Source organism: Falco naumanni, chromosome 15, assembly GCF_017639655.2.
Source record: "Falco naumanni isolate bFalNau1 chromosome 15, bFalNau1.pat, whole genome shotgun sequence".
Classification (NCBI taxonomy): Eukaryota; Metazoa; Chordata; class Aves; order Falconiformes; family Falconidae; genus Falco; species Falco naumanni.
Window position 1 is genome coordinate 222,468 of NC_054068.1, and position 15,958 is coordinate 238,425.

The window sequence follows — 15,958 nt, forward strand, 5'->3', positions numbered from 1 at the left end:
CAGAAGGGCAACAGAGGAAAAGCAACAGACGTATGCCATACAATCCATGGTGATCACTTCCATTCTACGATTTAAGGAGCACCAGCAGGAAACAACGACAAGAATCAAAACTAGAAACACTGCACAAAAAGCAGACTCCAAATAATTTTAAAAACCTACGTATAATGACTGAAAGATTTGAAAGAGCTCTACATAAATTTCTCTTCCAGATGCAACTGGGAGCAAAGCATATGAGAATCCTCCTGAAGAACGACTTCTAAAAAGAAAGAAAAAAATTTCCCACACTCTTTAGCTCTCATCAGTGTAAGATTCTCACACTTTGGCAAATTAACTCAAACAGTACATTTAAAGAAAAGACATTTTTAGAACTACAACAGGTCATAGGAAGGATTCAGTGCCTAATTTGAATAAATGGCAGTAAGTTCCCCTGAAACATCAGGTTTAGTATATTCAGAACAGAAAAAAATTTTTGATCCTCTCATCTAACTTCTTCCAGAGATGTGGAATTGTTATTTTCTGCAATAAAAATAACAGTTTCTCCCTAAATCAGAAGTTTTACTTTAGGGAAAAAAGTCTTAGTGTAAAACATTAAGCACTGAAAACATAAGATGGGAGTTAAAATAAATTTTCTCCAGTTGTCCACTCATTATCCACTTCATTATCCACATAAAAATCCTCATTTTTAATCTAAAAGTGCCTAGCTTCAGATTACGGTCACTGGATCCCAACTTGTCACCTGTTCTTTAAACAGGTGTTTATAAATCATGCAACTAACTATATCTAACTTCCTTTTCAAAATGAGGCTTTTAAATTTTTCTTGCTAGGGTGGGTCTACTTTGATTCAAAATAAATTTTACCACTATTTTTTTTTTTTTTTTAGCGTACCAACATGACTATTCGCTGTACTCATACACAAACATACAGAGACTTCTTAGTTCTACTCAAGAGTATTTATATTCCTGGATCAAAGCTGCTCTTAAGTATTTGGCACATTCACTCATGTCCCTTCAATCCACGAGTCCCCCTGAATTGTAGTTTTTGCAAGTTATAGCCTCTTTCCTCTCCTCTTTACTATTTAGTACGCTTGGCTTTTACATATATCCAGTGATATTGAAAAGCAGTGTTTTCCAGGGAATAAATACCATATGCTAAACGTATCTAGATCAGCGTCTTGCACTGACTTCTCAACACTCACCACTCCCTCGTTCTAGGCCTTCCTGAGTTGCTACCTTTCTTTTAGCCACAGATTATTAATAGAACCACTGAGGAGTGCAAGTTTAGCCTTCTTCATTCAGACATACGCTAACCCCTCTAAAAAAATAACGCTTCCACTGAACAACAGTTTCCAATTTGAAAAGGTGTCAGCCAATGAGTTTTACCGGTTTGTGCATTGCTTTTCCACCAATGACATCAGAACACAGAAGCACAGAACGGTTTGGGTTGGAACGGACCTTTAAAGTCATCGTCCAACCCTCCTGCAATGAGCAGGGACATCTTCAACTAGACCAGGTTGCTCAAAGCCCATCATCAAATTCAACATCACACACTGCAACAAATGACTAATGCCTTTGGCAATCGAGCTTGAAATTTCAAAGCATCAAGATCAAGTTTGTTTGGTAAGACCTGTTTTCTACTAAAATTTGTTGACTTGCATATATCATTTACACTGCGTGTCTTAACGTGAAATATTTTACTACTGTATGGAGCAAATCTCTGCTTCTCAACCAAAGAAAAAAAAATATTTCTGATTCTTTTTAATGATTATATTATAGTATATCCACTATTACCGCCAGCTTTACAAATGCCTTCTCAAAATTAAGGTAGGACTGATTTCATAAAACATGCCCCCTTTGCAACTATGTAGTCATCCAGACTTCCTTTGTAGCCAACAGGACACAGCACCTCAAGTAGTAAAATGACCTCAGGTATTTCAAGCACATACATTGCAGCTCTTTCACTTCACATACAGGACCTCTGCATCAGAAACAGGATTACTCACAAAGTTATGATCCAAAACAACAAAGCTTCTAGCCTGAAAAGACCACGTAGTTGATACAAAGCTGATCCTGAAAACCAGTTCTTACTACTCAATGTTTGCTAAGCCTGCTTAGGGCAACTTTGCTTCCCCTGCTTTTGCTTTACATGGAAATACATCAACTTGCTAGCCAGAAGGCTGTCTATGAAATAAGCCCTTTTCTCTTGCTTCAGAAATTGTCTCTTGGAGCTTCTATTGACTACTAAAACTGATGTCAGGCCTTGCAGGCTGCAGTCTCTAGTCAGCCCAAAATACAACCAGAAAGTTACTGGCAAATTTCAACCCATAAATAGGCTTTACTGAACAAAGGAGAAAAGCCTCAATCTGTTGTATCTTCAAATCCACCCGAAGGATCACTCCCTGATAGAGCTGGTTTGCTTGGTAATCTGTTCTTATTCCTTCCTTGAATGGACTAGTAGGATTTAAGTTTTAGTTTATGAGATACCAGCTGCCTTAACCAGTATAAAACATCGTTTATTCATACCAACATCTGTCACTGGTCATAATTTCTGGTTGATTTTAGCTGTTTCCCTGATTTCATGAAGCTTCCAAGGCGACCAAAAGCCATGTCAGAGATAACAATTTGATAAGTACTGTAAGTACACTCCAAAACTCATACATAAGAATAAATATGCATGCATCAGTTTAAAGTTTAAGATGTAATCAAGGTGACTGTCAGCAATGCATGCCACTGCTGCTGTACTGGTGGTTTGTTGTCAGTTTTGGTGGTGGTGCTTTTATAAATACAAAAAACATTTGGAAAATTGCCTTTTCTTTCTGCCTCTTCTTTAAAGCTGTAAAGAAATTGAAATAAAGAGCTACCCAGTGTAGTTTAATGCAAATTCAGATAAATTTCAGCAGGAAAAACAATCCCTCCCCAGGCCTAACTATTCCCTTCTGGTATCCAAATCAGATGCTATCACGCACACACATGACAAAGAGTTTCTGCCACGTTCCCAATTATTTGTAAGGACTTTTTTTTTTTTCCCCCAAGAGAAAGCCAAATTAACCTAAACTTGCCAAAACAAATTGAACAAATGCTCAGAATTCATAGGAGTTTAAGGTACATAATACCAAATTACTGAGCTTAGATGATTACTGCTGTTCAATTTGCCAAAAATTCAGTACAGATATTTCTAACCCGTTACACTGACTAGAAAGTAAGTTTAATCTCCATGGCAAGTACAGCATTAAATCTTACAAAGCAGTAATGCAAGTATTTATGAATTTAAATACATATATTTTGTTTAAATAAATTATTTTCCATTAGCATCAGTAAAACTGCAATCAGATTTCTGAACTTTTCAAATTATTTTTTAAATCTTTTTATATCATTGACTCAATGTGGTTGGAACAAGCCTCTGGAGTAATCATCCAGTCCAACCCCTGGCTCAAGCAGGGTTACCTACAGCCGGTTGTCCAGAACCTTGTCCGGTTGGGTTTTCAGTATCTTGAAGGATAGAGACTCCACAGCCTCCCTGGACAACCTGTGCCAGTGCTCCATCATCCTCACAGTGAAAAAGTGTTGCCTGATGAAATTATCTGGAGAGCCTATAAGCAAGGACCAGATCTCATGCTTGCCAAAATAAAATGGAAAAATAGCTTCCAAAACAAAACCCCCAAAAAAGGAAGACAGCAGTCAAGAACGTAAATTCAGACAGTGCTGATCACCTGTACCACCAGTCACTCTGACACTGTTCCTTTCTTGGAACTCCTGAAAAAAGAGCCTAGTCCAGTTAAGATACAGCTCTTTATACTATCAGCATGAAAAGCTGGTTTATGAAGGGCTTCTCTCCCTGCTTTGCAAGATGGACATGGGACAAGAGATTGTTCAGAAGACCGTAATGCCATCAATGCCTCTCTCTTTGCAGAGACTTCTTCAGTTCAAACATAGGCTCTCCGTCTTTTTTAGGACTTTCTATTGAGATCTAGAAGCTTAGAGCCAAGAACCTCTACAAATATTTAACTCAGGTTTATGTTATCTATTATTTTTTTTTGCTATAGAAACAGACAGCAGTGAACACGACACCAATTTTCAAAAGAGCTTTCTGAGGTAATCTTGGAAATGACAAACCTGTGTGTCTGTCTCCTATAACAGGCAAGCTACTAAAAATTGGAATAAATAATAGATTGCACTGAACAATGCTGCAATACAGTAAACCCTGATGTACTCTATAGCCTTCAGCACAGTATCCAAGAAGAATATGAGAGGTTTGACTGGATCTCCAAATACCTTGCCTGTGTTTCCCCTGACTATTGCTAGATTCCAATTCTTCTGCTATTAAAGCCTTACGCTGGCCAGTAAACAACTTTTCCAGCATATGACCTACAGCTCAGGAGCCATAAATGCTTGAGTATCACTCACAAATAGAACACTTCAAGTAGCCTGCATCTAGATTTCCTAGGAAAAAAAAAAAACCACAAACACTCAAAACACAATTTGGCTGCTGAAGGGACTGAGGCTTTTGCAAACAATACACTTGTCCTGGTTTTGGCTGGGATAGAGTTAATTTTCTTGTTAGTAGCTGGTACAATGCTGTGTTTTCGACTTAGTATGAAACAAATGCTGATCACACCCCGATGTTTTAGTTGTTGCTAAGTAATGCTTACTCTAAATCAAGGACTTTTCAGTTTCCCATGCTCTGCCAGCAAGCAGGTGCACAGGAAGCCGGGAGGGAGCAGGGCCAGGACCACTGACCCAAACTAGCCAAAGGGCTATTCCATGCCACAGAGCATCATACTCAGTATATAAACCGGGGGGAGCTGGCCATGCCCAGACAATTGCTGCTCAGGAACAGGCTGGGGCACCAGTCGGCCAGGGGTGAGCAACTGTATTAATTTGTTTATTTGGGTTTTACTCCTCTATTTCTCTTCCCTTTTCATCACTATTATTATTATTATTATATTTTATTTCATATTATTAAATTGTTTTTATCTCAACCCACGAGTTTTACTTATTTCCTGAATAACCTCTCCATCCTGCTACGGGTGGGGGCAGTGAGCAAGCAGCTGCATGGTACTTTGTTGCCAGCCGGGGTTAAACTACATCATCATCAGAATTCAGGAAGAACCTCAATACCATGAAGGGATAAGCACTTTTCATATGACACAAATTAAATCACAGTTCTATAGGTTACGCAATACTTTCTGAAGTACAGTATTGTGGTTACCCCCCCTGAAAAAGCTGGATATTTTAGCTCACCGTACTTGCCCCTTCCGGAGAGGAGACTGATCTTTTTCATTACTTTTATTCTTCTCATATTTCACTTCAGCAAGAATTAATGTTGTAGGGTTTCAAAATGCTAATTTGAATAACCCTTCATTTTCTTTCTTATCTGCATAAGTCAAGCTGATACGTTTCTTGAAGAGATCAAACACAATGCCCTCTGTTTTGTTCCTTTTATAAAAAAGCCACGTACAAAAGAGACATTGGCAGTAATATCTGTTCAGGCCTAATACCCTAACAAATGTACCTCTCTTGCCATAGTACCATTTCTGTCTGAAAACCAATCAAAAGAGTGGTCTGTACTATTGTACCATCTGGGTTTGATTGCCACTGGCTGGAAGACAAAAGCCTTGCCAAAAAGTTAAGTCTTTGGAATTCACTACCTGGCAAAAGAGCTTGAGGTAACAGAAAAAACTACACCTAAGAAGTCACATGTATGCAGGATGCAATATCTGACCACTCTGCAGATGTAGCACAGCTTAGTATTACACATTTCAAGTGTGATGACTTGGTGCGAAAGGTGTTTGACTCCCAGCCCGCAGCCGAGCTACTCTCCTGGCTCTAGCTGTAAGCTGGGTCTGGAAACATCAGCCCCAAGTCCAGGCATTTAGCTAATGATGCACATAGGTCCAGCACAGGGCTTTGTAATTAAAGCAATGAACAAACCAGCTTGTTACCTACAGACCACATTTAAACCAGGAAAGGGAACAACTCGCTGAATGCCTTTGGAGACATTATGGAGACCTGATTGAATGGGTCACTGTTCCACGTTCTTGTCAAGAGCCAAGTGATTGACCAATAAAACCTAGGGTAGGTCAGGAAAGGGAAAACCAAAACCAGTTATCTGGAACAGCAGTTTCTCTACAGAACTTCTTTACTAACACGATCAAGGCTGACAGGTTCCAAAGGCAATAGTTAAAGCTTGAGGTGGAGAAACATGCTTTCCCTTCAAGGGAACACAACGTGGTTCTCAAACCCAAATTGGCATGCAATCACATCAGAAATGTAAAAATTTGTCTTGTACCCAGTGCAATATGCATTGAATGCTAGCACACGTGGAGAACACCCTGGCTGTCACAGCAGCTGCTACCTGACACAAACAGCCCATTATATCCACATCAGTATCACATATCAGGTACTGGACACTTCCACCAGCCAGAGAAGCAGCTCTGTTAAGGTAAGGAGACAGAAAGGCCAACAAAAAGCAGCAACAGTTCCACAACTCCTGCTGCAACTGCAGCTCCTCTTCATAAGCAACAGTCAAGGTTTCAGATCTTTGCAGTTCACATTTTTGTTGTGAGAGGTATCAGACCAAAGAAAGTATCCATGCTAATTTTGTTTAATCCTCCCCTCTGCAGGAAGGTATAATTTCTGAATATGAAAGAATGCTAACAGCAGGAAAGGCTAGGAGAATTCTAAAGGTCCTTGAGGTACACTGTGGAGAAGAAAAAAAAAGTTCTGACAGAAACTGACTCCCTCCCCTGCATGCAGACTTGAAAGGGAAATGCAGAATGATCACAAGGACACCACCGAACTTTTAAAGTGAATACACAAAAACGTTTGTTATTTTTCCATCTACTCTCCAGCTTTCAGTCTTCTGAATCAGATGCCAATACTGCCACAGTCGGCTTCTGTAAGAAAGTCACCTGCTGATACTAAAGGGGGGAATAATTCTTAAGTTCTTTGGGAGACAAATGTACCTAAGTGTAAAATGCAATCAGATGCTTAACAGAATAATTTATATTCATGGACACATTATTAATCAGAAAACTTTGTTCGAGGAAGGAATTACCTCAACAGGGCATGGGGATATCTTGAGCATTCTGTCATCTTCCTGTAGTCACGCAAGCAGGTGCCACTCAGGCCTGCTTCCTGTTAGCAACACAAATGTTACCAGAGCAACGCTGGGAACTCCCATTTCTCTGCTGAGAACACCCCCGGCGGGAAGTAATTCAGGGATCTCTTCTGTGGTAAATACATGCTGAGAATTACAAGGAACGGATGCACCGTAATCAAGAATTCTCAATTAAATTTAAGACAAAGTCTGACAAAGCGTTATACAGACCAAGAGGCAACAAGAGTGGGAAGTAAACATCTACAACTCAGTACTTGCTTCCGAAACACTGGGAGCAGGACCAATTTGCTTATCCAGTGCAAAGTCTGCCACAAAACAAAGACAGGCATGGCTACCTACCATGAGACAAGACACAGATACTGAAAAGAACTCAAACACAAAACCCATTTCAAAAGCTAAAAAAAGTCAAAATGTCCCTCTCTGAACACACCTACAAGCTTTACCCAGGCTTTTTCATGATACGCAGTAAAGGGTCTGCTCTACTTTCTAAATGCTGGGAAATCCGCTCACTGTTAGGATCCCAAACAAGCCAATTTCCTTGCAATTTCTTCATGCAATGAATGGAGATTTTCAGCTGCCTCGATAGCTATGGTCAAGTGTCCATCTAACTGAACTATCCCCAATTCCAATAACCCAAGCTGGGCGAGGTAAAAGGGTCTAAACAACTTTTTTCAACAGCCGGTTTTAACCACATCCTATTCTCTGTAGCTCTCGCCAGTATCACTCCTTTGCCCTACCTGATCAGGCACGCGCCATGTTTGTAAAATTTGGATACATGCGACTTAACGACTTTTGTTTTGGTATCAAAAAAACAGCTACTAGTCTTGTTCAGCCTATGTTGGCTCTACTGCTTTGCCTTCAAGTAAGAAGACCACAGCAATTTTTCTCCCCTGAGAACAGGAGTGGCAACTGAATGTTAAGTCCAGAAGAATCAATGCAAAGTCTAAATCCTGACAAACATAATGGGAGCTTGTAAACCTAGAGGAGTCCACAATACACCCACAGTGTAATGTTCACGCACATTAAACCTTGAGCTGTCTATTTACAGTCTAAATCGACTGCAGGCATAAAACGTATAATCTGATGCTTAAGCCTTCCTTATATAACCCCTACTACGTTACCTTTCTACCTTTAATTATTTACGTGGCAACTCTTCTTGGCAAAAAAATCGCTAACACATAAATATTAAATGACATAACTGTGAAAGTACCTTACATGTTTCACTGACTCAGAACACCTGTTTACAGCCTCCTAAATAGCTTAAGTTTTCTGGATGCTAAAACATCTGTAACATAAAACATAACAAAGGAGTATATGAACAGTAGCTTCTACCTATAAAATGAGAACATATTTCCTCTTCGAGTACCAGCCAAACTACCTATGGCTGAACTAAGAAATGTGTAAAAGGTGCACCACTGCTTCATTTTTATGGATTGCATTACCCACGGCTGTAACTGCTACCCGCCGCCTCTGTCTGTCCCACATCGGTCCTGCTAACGTGCAGAGGCACGCACAGTGCTCCCCAAGACAAAAGCAACGTTTCTTAAACTGATTTATCCTTTCTCCACCCTCACCTGACCAGGTCTCCATGAAGCTGCAAAAAGAGGTTTTTCCTCCCTTCTCCATCGCATATCTCGGACGCCAGGGTGTCTACCGTACAGAGGACCAAGCGCAAGTCTGAAGAAGCGGTAGCTGCAGAATCTTTTCCATAGAGATACACGCAGCCTCGTCCGACGTCCTCTTTCAGCCAGTCCCTCTCACGGGAACCAAAGCGGCTCCTGATCAAACGGCTCCTGCTCCCGTTGCGCTTCACGTTCCTCTGCAAGCCCAAACCGGCATGTCAGCCGCCGCCCGGCTCGGCAGCGCCCGGCCTCCCTCCCCACGGCAGGCCGGGCCCGCGGGCGGACCCCTCGCCAGGAGCCGGCGGGACCCCCCGGGCGCCAGGCCGGGCCGCCCCGCTCGGAGACAGGCACAGAAAGAACCCAGCCCCCCGCCCGCCAAGGTCGATGCGGGCAGCGCCTCCGGCGCGGCCCCAAGCAGCCGAGGCGGCCCCACTGCGACGACTCGCACCCCACCACCCGCCCCGCCGAGAGCGGCCGGCGGGCCCCGAGCGGCCCCAGAGCAGGCCCCGGTCCGCTCCTCACCTTCAGCACCCGGATGCCGCCGCGGGGCCCGGCCCGGCCCCCCCGTGCACCGCCCGGGGCCGCCGCCTCGTCCTCCTCGGGCTCCGGCGTCTCCCTGGGCCCCGGCCCGGCCCCCAGTCCCGGCCCGGCCTCCCCCATCACCGGCCGGACGGCGAGACCCCGGGCAGCGGCAGCCCCGCCCCGGAAGCGCGCGAGCTTCCGCCGCCCGACGGCCCGCCCCGCCCCGCCCCTGAGCGCGCGCGGCGCTGCTGGGCCTGCCGGGGCCGCCGCGCAGCTCCAGCTCCGCGGGCGCGGCCGGGTCAGCGGCTGAGCCGGAGCAGCTCCGGGAGCCTGCGGCAGGCGGGTGCTGCAGCGCTCTCGGCCTGGCACTGCGCTAGTGCAGGTGACTCGGCTGCGTCTGGGGCGTCAGGCGCCAACTGCCTACTGACCGGGCGGGGAGAGAGAGCGAGCCCGCCCCCGTGCTCTAAAATCGCCCGCCACGCCACCCCCCTCGCTTACCCCCTGCCTGCCACCACCTGCCTCCCAGGGCTGAAGTTACACAGCGGAGTACCTGCACATCGCCCTCTCAGCGCCGTGCCGGCCAGGCACATCAGCTCAGGCTGCTGATAATTACCATCGTCACTGCGCGGTTTACCAGAATTCGATGAATGCTTGAAGACAGCTACTGTTCATGCCTGAACAGGATCAAGCACATTACAACAGAAGCCTCCCACCTTCCCCATAAGTGCCAATGGTTCCAAACTGCAAACATGCTTTAGCCTGCAGTCATCACGTTTCTTCCTTGCTACACTAACTCCTAGTTTATTTCAGAATTAAGTCCAGACGTGCTTTCCAAATTCTCACCGTTGGTATTATTACTGTGCCAAACGCTGAGTTCTATTACAGGTTTCCTTTAAACACTTCCTGCCTTCTTCCCCGTCTATCTGAGCACTCTGCAGAGCCTCACAGCGCTCCCTGGGCCCCTGGCACAGGACAAAGGCTGAGAAACAGCGTCCCAGCGGTCTGTCCTGCTCCGGAACCGGGGCCTCAGGGGACCGACTGCTCACTGCCACACAGACCCACTGTTTCCGATACCACTTCCGAATTCTGGTGGCTGGAGGGCTCTCCCATTTAAACACAAGGAACTGACAGACAACCCATCTTACCAGCAAGGTTACACGTGCTCTCTGGCACTTTGCATTAATTCATGTCATTAAACCACGGCAGTAACTGAACAGCCACCTATTTCTTAACACTTCCAGACTGTACCCATGAGCTGAGAAGACTTTAAAAATAAATCAAATTTCCATTGGGTTTGCTCTACAGAAAGGCATGATTACAATGCATTTCTAGCTATAGCCCTGTAGTTCTCAAACTACTTTGCCTCAAGAGAATCTCCATAACGGAAAGGTGTATGGCAATACACAGGAGACTGCACTTTGCAAAGTACAATTATGTGTTAGAAAACACATGAAAAGCTATCTAATAAAGTGTGACTAGAAAATGCAAGGAAGAACCTTACCGCAGACACGTGTATTGCTTTCACAGACAACAAAATTACAACAATCCTTATCCCTGAGGCACATAGAGTATGAAAGGCAGCTTTTTAATCAGCAAAGGAATCATAATGAACTCCAAGGGCAGGCTGCAAACACTGGGGAAAAACATTCTTGTGTTCAGATCTCATCACGCCTTTCTAGCACCTGGACAAGTACTGCTGCTCGTAGTTGACAAGCCCTCTCTCAGGGTGATATTTCACATGAACAGTTTAAACATTATCCAATTGTCTACACTGATTTTACTCTCTGAAATTTCCTGGAAAGTTTTTCAAATTCTGCTCTTACCATTTCACATCATCTGACCTTGTCACGGCCAAATGTTAAGAATCAGTAAGTCCTATCCCACTGTACTTGCAAAAAGCAACAAGGCACAGCTTTAAATCATTGAATATTGACTCATTTTATTAATCACTTCATAATTTGTTTCAACCAAAAGACAATACACACAGCAGAAGTCTAATGCACCCCATGAAAATGTTTACATCTGTTATGCTCCTCACTCACCTAAGACTCAGCATTTATTTAAATTTTTCACATCTCAAAAATAGGTCTGCAGAAGTTAGAATGCCACCAGGCTCCCTGCTCAAATGGCATGTTTTTACTTTAAATTTGGTTGGGTTTGTTGGGGTTTTTAGGGGTTTTTTTTTGGTGTTTTTTTTTTTTTTAACTATACTGTCAAAGAGGTGGGATGGGGCTCTATGTAAAATGTAAATTACAACATCAGGAAAGAAAAAGGAATATACAGGAATAGAGTGAAAGTTCAGAGGGAGGAGTCCAGTAGCTCCTTCCCTCACAGCTCCCAAGTAGAAAATGAACACATAGAAAGCGCACCAGCAGATCTAAAAAAAAAAAAAAAAAAAGTCATCTTTGCTGCTCCATCTTGTAGCTAGTACCAGCCTTGGGGAAGGCACTAAGTCACCTTTCCCAGCTATTCCAGCACCTTCTGAGTTATATATCCAAGGTACTGTATAGGTGGCAGTCCCCTCACTGATATTGCTTCAAAAGGTTGTTCAAGGCCATATTTGTCCAACCAAAACCTGGGTGAAGTAAAATCTTAGGACTTTCCTGTCTCCCCTCCCCTTTCAGGCCCATTACGGCCACTATTCTATAATTTTTTAACTCAAAATACATTCACTTGAAAAAAATCCAGATAATCTCTCAAGTCTGTGTCTTGCTCCCTTTATATTCCCCTTACACTGAAGCAAGGAAAATGCTGACCAGACATGTAAGAACCGTTGCATTCAACCGGTAGAAAAAAAAAAGACTCGCCCTATCCTCCGAGTGCCTCAGATCTGGACATGTGAGCACCCTTCAGTGAGAAAACAAAGCAGCAACACAGAGCTTAAGAGATGCACCTAGGGGTCAGGGAGCAAGCAATGGTATCTAGTATTGCAGATACAGGAACATGTGAAACCTGGCCTTCCTTCTGGCATAGCATTAGTACCCCAACCCACAGCCAGGAAGGGAAAGAGCTCCAAGGACAACAAGAACGTTTGGCTGCTACAGGGGAGTACTTCATAGCCAAAGATGGCTTCAAGCAAATGCATTTCAGGTACACGCACCACCTCATCTCAGAGATACATGACAAAGTGCTTATTCCCCTAAACACACTGTGCAAGGGTGGCTGAAGTTGCCAAGAACACCGTAGGAGTTTACCCTACAAGCTTACCAGAGACCAACAGCAAAACTCAGCTGTTCTAGGGGACAGAAAACAAATACAAGAGGGACAACATAGGCTGTTCCCAACTATGTGCAACAAACTGGCCAGGTGATCTCCCCATCTAATCTCCTACACCAATGCTCTTTCTCAACAAAACCAAATGGAGACTGATGTGTGCCAGCTTTCAGTACAAGTGACCATGTACAACTGTAAGGAGAATGGGAGAACTTACAGGAGTTCAGGAACTAAGGCAAAGACTTTCTCTTAGCTTCATATCTGACCTCAGAGCTCACTAGAGTCTAGATTTCACATGCTCGGCCTTCAACACTGAGTTTGAGCTAGTGGGGTGGTGAACAGTCACAGCTGCAGTGAAATCAGCAAAGGTAAATGCTCAGCACCCACAAATGGACTTCAGTTCAGTCATTTTCTGCGAGACTGTCTGCTTCATACTTCTAGCTGAAGCACAGTATCTATCTCACCACTGATAGCCAAGGCATGACCCTGTCACAATCCAGGATTACTTTTAAGGAAATCATACATCATTTGGCTAGATTTTGTAACTCTATGCTGATGCCAGTTCCAGTAGAATAATAAAGCTCTTTGCTAATACAAAGACCCAAGCCTGTTTCATCAGTAAGGCAGTAAAAACGCCCTCCAAGAAAATATAAACTTCTTCCACTACACAGACCATCACTGAAGTCAGTGACAGTTGGTCCTATGCTATATTACTTAATGCACTTAAAACCACAGCAGACTGAGTAACCTTTACCGGCCTCCTGCTCCCAATCCAAGGGCAGAATAGGTCTTCATTTTTCCCTAAGTACACCATGCACCACTCTTGTAATGTTTTTGGCAAGGACTGGAGCCTGTGTTAGCACTTTTGGAGACACAAAAAGCTGTGCCTGAGCTTGCCACCAGAGCGCTGAATGATCACTATCTGGAAAGCTCCAGAACAAAATTAAAGCAGGTGTGCCATCCATTTTTTTTGAGAAAGCACTGGGTTGGAAGCTGGAGTAACTTCAGCTTACCAGCACACTCATGGATGGTCTAATATATATTCTCCCCTCTTCCTCCCTGAAGAGTGCTGAACATCTGAATAGTTTTGCCACACTGCTTTCTGTCCTATACATCACCTCCGTGAGAATTCACAGAACTGTACTACCTTGACAACAGTTCCCACTAGGAAGCATAACCGAACACAGCTTTCTATAAGCTTAGAAGAGTACTGGACCTCACATCTTTGGATCCAAATACCCCAAACAGCTGGCTTCCATTCAAGAAACAGTTTAGTTAACCTTCAATCTGAACCTAACTTGCACACTTCTCTGAAAGGGGAGCAAGGAGCAAAACTACAATGATCAATTAAGTTACAAAATGGGAAAAGGTCTCTTTAAACCGCATGGTCTTTATTTCAGTGCCAATATTACAGATACAACACAAATATCCCAGTCAGAAGTAACTCAAATGGAATCCAGGGGGTCTACAACAGGCTCTGGAAATTAAATTGGGGAGAAGGTCTGGAATAACGGGGAAGAGCAACTTTGCAGCATAGTCTCTGATGAGCAGGAGCAGAGCCCTTGCTCAAAGACTGATCTACAAAACAGAGTAAATCTTTTCTACCATAAACCACAACTACTGGGTTAAAAGGCTTTGAAACAGTCTGTGGTAGAAAACCAGCTGCTCCTCGTATCTCTACACCTCTCATAAATCACCGTGCTTTCTGGGGAAGCTACAGAAGACTGTGAATCTGCACAGCTGTAGCTACTGATGGAAAGAAAGAAAATTAAAGTATAAGGTCTTCATTTCCAAGTACAGCACCAAAGCAATTTTACCAGCGCTCACTAGCACCTCTTTTCCTGCACTGTGCCAGGTTTGCAGATGAACTCCCAAGGCCTAACTTGCTCTTGGTACGTATCACATAACTAAGAGGTGGGTGTATACAATAATGCACTGAATAGGCCATAAGAAGCCTCCAGTCCCTTCAGATATTGGGGATACAAGAAGAGGCAGGGCAGCCTGACATTCCCCAAGTCCCCAGTCTGAGCCCCAGATGGAAGTGCCTGAAGGAATCCAGCTAGTAATGTATGACGACACATCTTGCCCACCCCCACGGGAAAAAGACAGCAGAAAGAAGGGACAGCTGTTCACTTGCTGCAGAGAGAAGAAAGTTTCCCTGCTAGAAATTCCAGACTTCTCTTCCAACCAGGCTGTGTTTCTTTACAGAGGGTCGGGGGGGAAGGAAGGGAGGGGAAGGGAGAAGGGAACGTTGCTTCTGGCTGTGAATGCGTGTGTGAGGGAGTGCACAGTAGTCTCCACAAGCCACCAGCCTCATCAGCAGAGGAGAGGAGATTAGTCTTAATAGATATGCTTCAAAGTCAGCAATCACTTCAGGAAAATTCCTCCTCATCAGCAGGTCTCATCTGTTCCCCATGCCCATGGTGCAGTTTGGGGGATTGCCAAGGATCACAACCTTCTTCCCAGAGTTCTTTTGATTGGGTGGGGTGAGAATAAGAATGGTGCCAGAGCCTCACTGCCAAGACTGAGGGGGGAAGTTGTTGACTTCTGCTAGATCCTGCATTGCTGAGCCCTTGTGATTATATGTCAACTTGATCCGCATACGTAGTTGTTGCTACAAGAGAAAAAGGGGGAAAGAAAACAACAAAACAAAACAAATTCAGGTCTTCATTAAAGGTCAGCAAATCCTCCCATGTCCAGCTCCCCTCCCTTACCCCACAAATACAAAACACAGACCTTTTCCTCACCACAAGAGCTTGCTGGAAGGATGTGCAGCGTAAGCTATGACACTGCAGATAAGTGCTTAATCTGGTAGGATGTTGATTGGGCACTGTAATTTCAGTTTTTCTGAAAGCTTGTACCTGATCTATAGCACAGCTTTGACCCACATCTCTCTTTGCACTGGCCCTGCTCTCACAAGCGTTTAAGTCCTTTAATAAAAAAAAAATCACTGCCTTAAAGTCCCAGCTAACAACGGAAGAAAGTAGGGGGCAGATCCAGACTCCGCTGCTCTGCACTTCGGCTCACAGGGAGAGATGTCGTTTCCCATACTAGCTGTTCACTCAAAGCAGTGGTCTGGAAACTTCAAATATTGCATAGAGCAATAGCACTGTGAAGGAAATAGCCTAAAAAAGACTAGAAACAGAGTCTCTAAGAACACTTCCTCCTGCTGTGAGTAAATAACAGAATAGCTCAGAAGTTGTTTTACACTGTCATTTGGCTGTCATCTGGTGGCCCTTAATAATAGCTAGAGCACAGCATGCTCCACCCAGGTTCTCTGTTCTCCTTACTCTCAAAAAAATCTTGCTTCCCAAAAACCCTAAAAGGAAAAGCAAAGAGTTGGCTGTTTCTGGCTCTTTTCCCCATACCTACAGTTAAACATGCAAAAGGGATAGCAGAGGAAGGGAAAGAAGGATGACGACTGCTCCAACCAGCCTCAAGATAAAGAAGTTATACTTTATCACCAATATATCACGATAATCAGT

The 15,958-nt window shown here is 43.9% G+C and overlaps 2 protein-coding genes across 10 annotated transcripts in view; both read right to left on the reverse strand.

Moving 5' to 3' along the window:
* PHLPP2 (PH domain and leucine rich repeat protein phosphatase 2) overlaps positions 1-9,424 on the reverse strand; it is a 40,920-nt gene extending 31,496 nt beyond the window's left edge. For 5 of the 7 annotated variants that reach the window (XR_005831053.1, XR_005831052.1, XR_005831051.1 and 2 more), the window contains exons 1-2: positions 9,261-9,424; positions 8,691-8,935 (exon numbers count right to left, since the gene is read on the reverse strand). Coding sequence is in view for 4 of the 7 variants with exons in the window: in XM_040614881.1 (XP_040470815.1) it covers positions 8,691-8,935; positions 9,261-9,398 (383 nt within the window). In the remaining 3 variants the exon portion in view is untranslated. Of the gene's footprint in view, positions 1-7,053; positions 7,243-8,690; positions 8,936-9,260 lie in introns of those variants that run through there. The other 2 variants (XM_040614882.1, XM_040614883.1) reach the window with 2 other exon arrangements.
* Positions 9,425-11,179: 1,755 nt separating this feature from the next.
* AP1G1 (adaptor related protein complex 1 subunit gamma 1) overlaps positions 11,180-15,958 on the reverse strand; it is a 52,194-nt gene continuing 47,415 nt past the window's right edge. For all 3 annotated transcript variants that reach the window (XM_040614891.1, XM_040614889.1, XM_040614890.1), the window contains one exon: positions 11,180-15,087. In XM_040614891.1, the coding sequence (XP_040470825.1) occupies positions 14,986-15,087 (102 nt within the window). In that variant the 3' untranslated portion in view covers positions 11,180-14,985. The remainder of the gene's footprint in view (positions 15,088-15,958) is intronic.